At 34.4% G+C, this 10,562-nt stretch overlaps 1 protein-coding gene and 1 pseudogene across 1 annotated transcript; one reads left to right on the top strand and one right to left on the bottom strand.

Moving 5' to 3' along the window:
- Positions 1 to 481: 481 nt before the first annotated feature.
- On the top strand, positions 482 to 1,565 carry LOC149213158 (uncharacterized). Its single transcript, XM_089390726.1, has 3 exons — positions 482 to 611; positions 709 to 1,196; positions 1,382 to 1,565. The coding sequence occupies exon 2, from the start codon at positions 798 to 800 to the stop codon at positions 1,176 to 1,178; it is 381 nt and encodes a 126-aa protein (XP_089246852.1). The 5' UTR covers positions 482 to 611; positions 709 to 797; the 3' UTR covers positions 1,179 to 1,196; positions 1,382 to 1,565.
- A 6,863-nt stretch (positions 1,566 to 8,428) lies between these two features.
- Positions 8,429 to 10,339, bottom strand: LOC149213157 (polygalacturonate 4-alpha-galacturonosyltransferase-like; annotated as a pseudogene).
- Between the last annotated feature and the right edge of the window lie 223 nt (positions 10,340 to 10,562).

Below are 10,562 nucleotides of genomic sequence, written 5' to 3'. Positions count from 1 at the left end.
AGAACTGAAAATGACATGCCGCTCTCGTCAAATATTTTCCCCGGAGTTGTGGAAAACTAATTGTCCTAATTAAAAAGTATACCAGACATACGCTATATTTTCCTTCGGAGTATAGAGATATGTGATACTTAAATTCAATGCAAGATTACTTTATTATTAATATTATTTTATTATTAATAATAATTAAAAAGTATATTATATAGACTAGATTTTCATATAATCACGTTAGATTTTCCTTCCAAAATATAAAACGACATATGATACCTAAATTCACATGCTATACAAGATTATGCTAAAAAGTCAGTTGGTCCCATGATAAAAATAAAACAATTTGAACAGTCACAAATATTAAAGAAATCACATTTATGATTAAACACTTCAATCTCAAAAAGAATAACTCGTCTGCCCAACAGGGCGTCCACAATATGTCATCCTCGTGACGCTGTCATTCATGTAAATTTAATACATGAGAACTTCAAAACTTGACCCTAGTTGGGAGTGTAGATGGTTTTGAAATCCGAGTTTGGAGTTCGCCTACTTCTATATAAGGCAGGCTATGCAATTGTATTTCTCACCTCTTGCTTACGGAATTTGCCCTACTCCAGTTCTAGGTATGCTTGTATATTTCTAATCTGTGAGATATCATTGATTTGCTCATATTCTATGTCCACGTTATGTATTGTTGAACTGAAGCCGTTTTTATTGCAGAAGTGGGAATCTTGTTGCCTTCGAAGGCGTTCCAGTTTCAATATCCATAAATCACACGGGTGTTAGCTGTGGGAATCTTGTTGGCCGCAATGGAGACCGATGACACTTCCGTCGTCAAAGACATTCCCGTCATCGATGACAATCCTCGGCAAAGGGAGCGGCAACAGCAGCAAGATGGGAGCGGCAACAGAAGCAAGATCGATGACAATAACAACACCAAGAGCAACAAGCGGCAACAGCAGCAAGATGGGAGCGGCCATAGCAGCAAGATCGATGACAATAACAACACCAAGAGCAACCATAAAAACAGCATGAACAACACCATGAACAACAACACCAACAGCATGAACATTCCCGTCGTCGGCGACAATAACCAGAGCAACTACACCATGAACAACAACGACAAGAGCAACAACACCATGAACAGCAACAACAAAGGCGGCGGCAACAACAGCCCGATAGCTTTTTAGAGCAACTTATTACACCAGGTAATGGCAACCTAACTAGACCAACTTATACTAAGTGGCTTTTGTTTTCCTCTCTGAAATTTATGCTTCGCTTTTACTCCACTACTGCACTATATGCACAAATATGTCATCGTTAATAATTTTGGCATTAAATATGTCAGGTTTTTTTTTCCTCTGGGGTTAATTACATTGTCATTGCATGGCAGGTATGGGAAAGAATAAAAGCAGTCCAAGATTATCTGTTTATTTAAGACTGACTATGTGTTGATATATAGTTAGTTTAGAGCCAAATACTCTATTTACTTATAAATAGAAGAAGATGGATGCTGGTATATTGTAATTCTGATTTATGTATGAACAAAATCTACCTGCGTGGTTACTTTGTTTTAATGATTTTATGGTCGGGTCATGATATCCCCTAATAAGTAGTTAATTGAATAATTAATTAAATAAACCAATTTAATAAAAAATTATCAATCAAAATTAAATTTATTTAAGTGATATCTTTCTTCATATTTCAGTACATGTAGTTAAATATTTCTTGAGTGTAGTATATGCACAAATATGTCATGGTTCATGATTTTGCTTTCTTTTTGGTCTACACAAAGGCGTCATCAATTTCTTTTCTTTTGGTTTTCTTTAAGTACATTATTTTTGCATGGCAGGTATGGGAAGGAATAAATGCAGGACAAGGTTATTGGTTTATCTAGGACTGACTATGAACCTAATAGTAAATAGGTAAACTATAACTGGTCAAGAATTGTTGCACAAAATATTACATTGCTTAACCCCGAGCTTTAACAACTCACACCCAAACAATAAATGGATATGGAAAAAAAACTGAAATAACTAATTTGAGGATGTTCTAGTTTCAATTTTTCTTTGAAATAATTTGCTCGACACTATTGGAAAAACAATATATGTAAACCAACAAAAATTTCCATATCCAAAAGACTGAAAGAATATGAAGATGAAGTGTGAATTTACAAAAAAATGTAACTTTTCCTCAAACCCGGTCTTAAGGGTTGTAACAAATCATTCTCAAGCAGCCCATGGACAAGCAAAAATTTAATTAATCCACAGATGCACCAATAAATCAAAAAAATAATACATAGAGAAAGGAATGGGAAAAATGTTTTAAAAAAAGATAAGACATAAACCAATTTAAAAATAAATAAATAAAATAAAATAACCCCCAAAAGCAGTTTTCAGAGTGCATGAGAACTTACCCTCTTGAGCTCATCTTGGATTTCCTGCAGCTTTTCAATGGAGAGCACAAGCTCACCCTCTATGTGCTCTTCCTCTTCCCCTTTTGATCTCTTGGACTTGTCCATCCTAGAGTCCTTCTAACCCTAAAGTCTTAAAAATTTGAAGGCTCAGGCAGAGTGGCTGAGAGGGAATGGTCCTAGCATTTATTATTACCTCCAGAAACATACGCTCCATCTTACCATCCTTAATGAAGAAAACTTCCAAAGCTTAAAATTTGGATCTTATCATTCATTATTATGTCCAGAAATGTTGCATGCTCCATCCTGGCATCCTTAGTGAAGAAAACTTCAAATGAAATATTATCATTAAAATACCAAACAAGTTGTTGATTATTTGTTACTTCCACCTACAAATGAGCATTTGCCAATCTAGGAGATATGTTTTGAAATAGTACCATTGGTAGCAGTGTGTGTGCTGAGCTACCAGGTTGCAATGGTGGCACCTAATTTACCAGGAACGAAACTTAGGAAAAGGACTCAAAATAGATGTGCATCTACATCCTATTAAACTAGCAATATTTACAGTAAATAGAACTAATATCTCAACTATTTTCACATTTTATGAACTGCACCTATAGAGGTCCAGCAGCTGCAAGACCAAAAGAGTTTTTCTAAAGCTTCAAGCTATAAAAAATTTGACTATAGTGCCATCTAAGTTTCCCATTGATATGAAGGTCTTGACATACTGATGATGCAAGTAAAATAGGCAATGGAGGCCTACACAAAGCATTAAGCAAATATCACAAGTTGCTTTTATCAGGTTGACACTTATCATAGTAAATACAATTCACATCTAACAACATTAAAGCCAATTTTTTCCATTTGTTATTTACAAAATGAAATGGAATTGACTATATAATACCCACCCAAAGCCTACTACTCACTAATCTCTATGGACAAGTGCATTGCCTAAACCTATCAAATAACCAAGAAGATCAGGAGGTGGAGTTGCTGCTATTGGTACTGCTTTTGATTGAACATTGGGACCTTTGGCAGGTGAAACATTGATTTCTGTCTCAGTGGCTGATAATTCTTCATATGGAAGGTAAAAGTTTGCTTGCAAGTTTGGAGGTAACAAGGTACATTGGGAGGTAACAACGTACAACGTACATATGGAAAGACATATGGGAGGTAACCTGTACAAGCATAAAATGTGCTTAGAGGAATATATGTGTGCTCTGACTTCTCAACAACATCAAGGAAAGACTTAATTTCAAAAATAAATTCTTTAATGATCTCTGTACCTATTACTTACCACTTCAGATAGAAGTGTTGACCATATATGTTACCAGAAACGAGAAATGGAAACGAAACGAGTAACGAAAATGGTACGAGAAACGGAGTTTGGAGGTTTCTCACTCAAGAAAGAAACAAGGAGAGAGAAAATGAAAATAAAAATAAAAAATACAATTTTAGTTTCAATTTTCAATATAGTTTCAACTAAATTTCCAGCCCAAATTTTATTAAAAACCTAAATAATTTAAATAAGAAACTGATGCTTAGCAAATTGACTATTAAATGTATACATTCTTATGCCTCCTAATCAATTAAGTGTATACATTTTTATGCATTTTGCGCATTCAGCTAATTATTGTTTCCTTAAAAAAAATTCCAAATAATTATATATATATATATAATATATATATATATATAAACAATAAATAGAATTTGCAATTAAATGTGAATTTCTTGAGCCACATATAGAATAGTGTTTAAACTATGAATTTTAACAATATATATGTTAAAGGAAAACAAATCAACTAAAAAAGGGACAATAGTACAGAAATGATCAACTTTCTATATACTTGGCATAAGCCTCTAGGTTATTGAATGAATACATGAGTGAAATCTACAATAAAGAGTGAAAATACAGGGCTGAGAATGACATGCAAAAGAGCAAACTACCACCGATAAAAGATTTCCCATAAAACATATGCACCCGTTAGCTAAAATAACCGTAGAAAACGGCGTTTTCGTCTGGTTTCCGTTTCTTACACGTTTTTTATGGGGAACGGTGGCAACCGTCCCGTTTCTGGTCAATGAGCATGACAACTTCCAAAAAAACATATTATTATTAGACATATTGGAAGTAAACTTCTTGAACTAAGCATAAAATATAATACTTATACTAGAAAAACCGATACTAATGCAAACATATCAAACAGTGACAGATGAACTTAAGCCTTTTCATTGAAATAACTTACCCCTTCTCTGGTATCCATTTTAGAATCCAAACTAAATCCCAAAACTTAGAAGACTGGCCATTCTTGAACTTCTTTCCTTCTCATTCTCAAGCTTAAAATGGTGATCCCCATGCTTATGATCATAGCGCATAATAGAAATGGCATCCAATAATCCAGATGATGCCATCAACTACAAATCCTTCTATGCTAAGTATTTATTGTAGCTTTTTTGGAGGATATAGAGCTTGTACCATACATAAGAATGATACAAATGACTTTCTAATATCTAAAATATCTTTGTTAACTTTGAATAGTAGATTGTTGTCATTTGAGGTTTAGGAATATTCTTGACCATTCACAATGCCATGAATATCTTCTATAGAGTGAAAAGCTTCCTACATATCATATACCATCTGTCATAAGAAATAGTATAAGGAAAAAATATATTAAAAATAAAAGTAATTTAGCTCTCAGATTCTGTAGTAGGTTCATGAAATTTCATTCAACCCAAAGCTTCCTTTGCAATAGGGTATTCTCCAATAATTAATTCCTACAAGATCAAACTACATCAACCTTCCCGTCTAGACAAATATAATCCTATATCTAATTCAATAGATAACATTTTAGATTTCTGCCCCGCATTCGATAGTGATACCTTCTTAAAGGTGTGCCAAAAATCTACTCAACATGACATTATAACTATTTCCATCATGGGCAATATGGGTAAACTCCCAACCAAAGATAAATGGTTTCTAGAATATGACTTTTCTACACATTTCCCTCATCCCATTTTATATTTCCCTCATCCCATTTCACAGCGGCAGCCAACAATCCAGATGATGCCATCAACTGCAAATTCTTCTATGCTAAGCATTTATTATAGTTTTTCTGGAGGATATAGAGCCTGTACCATGCATAAGCATGATACAAATGACTTTCTAATATCCAAAATATCTTTGTTAACTTTGATTAGCAAATTGTTGTCATTTGAGGTTTAGGAATCTTCTTGACCATACACAAGGCCATGAATATCTTCTATAGGGTGAAAAGCTTCCTACATATCATATGCCATCCGTCATAAGAAATAGTATAAGGAAAAAATATATTAAAAATAAAAAATTTAGCTCACATATTCTACAGTAGGTTCATCAAATTTCCTTCAACCCAAAGCTTCCTCTGCAATAGGGTATTCTCCAATTATTAATTCCTACAAGCTCAAACTATATCAACCTTCCCATTTAGACAAATATAATCCTATATCTAATTCAATGGATAAAATTTTAAATTTCTAGCCCCCATTCGATAATGATACCTTCTTAAAGGTGTGCCAAAAATCTACTCAACATGACATTATAACTATTTACATCATGGGCAATATGGATAAACTCCCTACCAAAGATAAATGTGTTGTGCCTTTTTCCCATAAGCATTTATTAGCATACCCTTTTTAGTTGAGAGAAGATCCTTTGGATAGTGGGATACAATCTTTAGTTCTTGTGAGGGCATCCAAAAATCACCCTTGGATAATTGACTGTTAGCATCTTTATAATGGTTTTTGCTCACTGAGTTGATACTTGTCTCAGGGGAGTCTTCCTTAAGGGTCTTTTGCCCAACACTTTGCCTTAAGGTAAAAGTGTGTATGCATTGTTGTATGTAATCTTGATCTTCCATATTATCAATACAAGGAGATACAGATCCACGAGTTGAATATGCAATAAGTGTGAAATCAGACAACTCAAACTGTTCACACTTTGTGTTTTCATCGAAGTTGGCTGATGTTGCATGTCCTTCATCAGAATTTGTCCATATTTGTCCACTGTTGTATTTTATATTTCTACAGTACAACTTTCATCGACACTGGCCCCTGAATGTGATTTCTCCTCATTCATTTCTTCAACCTTATCCTCATTATTCATCATACTGGACAATCATCATTCTAGTATAGAACAACCTCTGGATGTTTTTGGTGAATAATTATAGTTAATGGGTTCTCATGTAATGATTCCAAATACCAATGGAAAAACATATAATTTGAATCACTCAATTAATGAATCTCAATTTAACAAAATTATAATATAATTACATTCTACCATAAATACACATCAAGAATGCTTTGCCTCGTAGATTTCAGCACCCATGTATTTGATGGGTTTATGGGAATGAAGGGAAATTGGAAAGCCAATGATCTCCTATGGTTATGTATTGTCCTGTCTAGTAACCATGGCCTATTAGACAACCAAGATTAAGCTCCAAATCACCGCAGCAAATGAAAATAATGCTCAACGGAGAGGGAAACGGCTCTAGTAAGTAGAAATCCACCCAAGGACGCTTAAGAACACTCCAGGTAAGGAGAGAAAAAATTTTAACAGTTGTACAGAAACCAAATTAGTAACTCCTTGAGGAAGTGCAATAGCTCCAGAACTGTGGAAGTTGATCTCTAACTCAACAAGAAAGTGGATTATGAGTAACTTAGACCTGATGCATTTCATAGAGAATCAATCAATCAAGAGTTTCTGAATGATGCTAATAGAAATTCAATAGAGAGTTATTTATTTTAGCCATGAGCACAAAGACAGGGAGCACATATAATATAACTAAGGAGTAATAATGATGATAACTCATACACCATAAGTTTATTATATCTTAGGAACATATATTAGATGAGAGCCTAGCACATCACCTTCATTGTCAAAAGAGAGATGTCCATGTGCAAATTAACCCTCGCTCCATGTGAGACTATTACAGCATAGCTGCTATGGGAAAATGAAGGAATTGGTCATGGCAGTTAAACATTAAATTGAGCTAGTTTCAATGTTGTCCAATTAGGGCTATTACATCTTGTCACAGGCAAAGATTGTAGGACATTTGAATATTACAAAGGCAACAATCCAGGCATAATCACTCTTTCTTTAGTTAAGTCAAAGCTCATGGAGAATGATATCCAGGTGTTTTAACCTATATTAGACCTCTTTTGGGTAGCAACGAAGAAAGTGAAAAATCTCGAAGTCTGTAATCCAACGGGAGAAGAAAAACTGAGGATAAAAAGAAGTCTACAACGCTTGAAGAAACCGAAGTCTGTGACTAAGCCAAATCTCAATCTAAAGCTATCTATTTGTAGCAGGATCTAAATATCTGTGGTAAAGAGTCAAGGTTTTTTTGTAGAAGGCAAAGACTCTGTAATTGGAAGTCAGTGTATTATAATAAGAGACTAAACTTGTAATAAGGACAGAAATTTAGAAGTTGCTTCTAAATTTGACTAGGTAGAGACTCAAATATTGACCTTGACTTAAAGGGGAGGACTGACTTGGAGGGACTGTTTGCTCTTGTGTTGGATATCTCATTTTGAATAAATTCAGTAAGAGGAGGATTGTTGGGATTTCCCCTATTGAGAGGTTTTTCCCTGGGTTGAAAGCCTAAATCTCTGTGTCTCGTACTTCTTTGTGTTCCTGGAAGGACAATTTGTGTAATTACTTAATGAAAGAGAAATATTAACTAACAAAGAAAAGAATACTTATATAGGAGTTTACTTCCAACTATGAAGGAATGCAATGAGGACATAAAACTTGTAAATCTTAAACTTGGCCAGGCCACTGCACCTCCAAAAACCTGACTCATTAAGCCATAAACTAGAAACCTTCTGTGGAACTCCAAAAAAAAATGAATTAGAATCAATTATCAACCAAAATCTAGGGCCTTTACACTTTACATTTAACAATCTATTGCAGTATGAATATTGAGGTCACAAATATTCATTTATATTGCACTGTTGTAAGAAAGGATGATCATACTTTATATATTTCGTCTAGTAAGGCCTGCACTTCATCATTGCCAGCTCTCACCAAGGATTCATGTTCCCATTGTAATTAACAACAACTGCATTCTTAATCTCTAAATAGTCCACGCTAGGATTATATCCTAAATGCAGCACATGCTAAGACTTGTCCAAAGGATGGGTCAAACCATAAAACGTTCAATCCAAGGGGTAGTGTTCCAAGCTTCCACAACACTCTATCCTCATTCTGACATACATTAAAAGAAAAACTTAGAAATCAAACAAAGAAAAACCCATTAAGTTTTCTAGCTAATTACTTTAGATTTACTTCAAATACTTTAAAGTAAGCATCACAGGAATTAACATAATAAACCACACTACACACTTACCGTGTTCTACCACTTATGATATATTCCAATTATATCTTGTTTCTCCCATTCTTTGAGATCAAATACATTCATCCGATATACCCAACCACAAGAATTAGGATCAAAGTGCCTCGCTATGTGCGGATTGGAAAAATTAAGGTATTTGTCAAACCGGCGAAAGCTTTCTCCACAAGTTTTCACTGAACCATTAACCTTTCCATGAAGATCTAGTGACCACAAGGGTGTCAAATCTTTCTGCACCACAATATGATCATCCAAGAACAGGATCTTGTCCATTTTGGGATAAAATTGTGGAAGATAGAAACGAAGATGATTTAACATGGATAAATATTTTGGATTTATATATTTCAAATTGGAGGAACATGCTCAAAGTGTAGTCGAGTGATCAACCTTGAAATAATACTCTTTCATAGACGTGGATTCAAGTTGGAAAAGCACATGGCAATAGGAGGAATTGAGCCATTTAAAATCATCAACATTTTCTACATGTATCACAACTTTCCTTGGGGGAATAAGTAAAAACCACATTTTCATGACCCCAAAATTAACTTGTCTGTGATGAGATGAAATACATGTTTTTGAGATTCTTGCAAACACAAGTAAATAAACTACAATGAGATCCAAATATTAAATGTAAAATGCAACAAAACTATTGGACTTCCAAACTTTAGAGTATTTTAAATTAATAACACTTCACCTTAGCATTCATGACAGTTCAATTTACAGCCACACATGCAGCCAATACATTGTCAGAAAATAATCCATAGTGATAAAGAGTTGCATCCTCCAACTTGTCCTTTTTAGGAAATTTCACTTTTTAAGGGAAAGCAAGTAATAATCCATGGTCAATCGCATGGACAGACAGTGTAGGCCCTTGGGAATAGTCTTTGTTGCTAGCTGACTTAAAAATGTACTTTGCTTTTTCAAGATCCTTACTTGTTTGTCTACAGACTGAAGCATGGCTCGCAACTTCTTTGTTATTGTCGCATAGTCATAAAATTGTTCTCTAGCCTTAGATAGGACATGACCCATAGCCTTGATCTTCTCAGGTGCACTGAAACATTCATATCAATTATCGGCCATGAAAAAGAGAATAAAAAGCATAAAGATTAACACATAGACTGCAACTTTAAAAGAAACAAAGGATATGAACACCAAATGCAAATGGAAGCACTTACTACTCTTGATTTAGAAGTAGCCAATGTGAAAACTATTACCTTTGGGGTAGATTAGAATTTGCATTAGCCTCACCCAATGTACGCTGACATTCTTTAATACAAAGCATCAATTGATGGTATAAATCGAGATTATTCATAGTCTGGGAAATGCTGGAATACACCCTAGCCATGATCAGTTGGTTTCACAACAATCTAATAGTGGATTCAGAATTCTCGTTCTCATTCTCCTGCCTCCAAATGTTGTATTTTCCCAGGACAACAGAATCTACCTCCTTGGAACGTTTAATTGCTGCGTTTTCAAGCTCAACTCGTTTTTCTTCATCCTGTTGAATCAGCTTTATTGACCTTTTCTCCCTCCTCTTTTGTCTCAATTGATGTAAGCATTAAACTACTATAAATTAAAGCATACTATTCTAAAATCTAAGATATATAAATTTTTTCTATTGGAGAAGTAACATTCAAAAAGGATTTTGGAAAATAATATAACAATTCCCTTTTCCATGAGAACAAAAAGTAGTGATCTAGTGCAGTAAAGAATTTTACCCTCCACAAAACTTTTGTTGGAATTTCTTCAAGCTGCAAATGGTCTGCATTACA

This window comes from Pinus tabuliformis, chromosome 1_1, assembly GCF_031772625.1.
Source record: "Pinus tabuliformis cultivar Carrire ecotype Pingquan chromosome 1_1, CPIR1, whole genome shotgun sequence".
Lineage (NCBI taxonomy): Eukaryota > Viridiplantae > Streptophyta > Pinopsida > Pinales > Pinaceae > Pinus > Pinus tabuliformis.
This window is presented reverse-complemented; position numbering and strand designations above follow the sequence as displayed.

What these genes read in the sequence shown, in the direction of transcription:
- LOC149213158 (XM_089390726.1), top strand. Translation starts at nt 798, where the DNA reads ATGGAGACCGATGACACTTCCGTCGTCAAAGACATTCCCGTCATCGAT.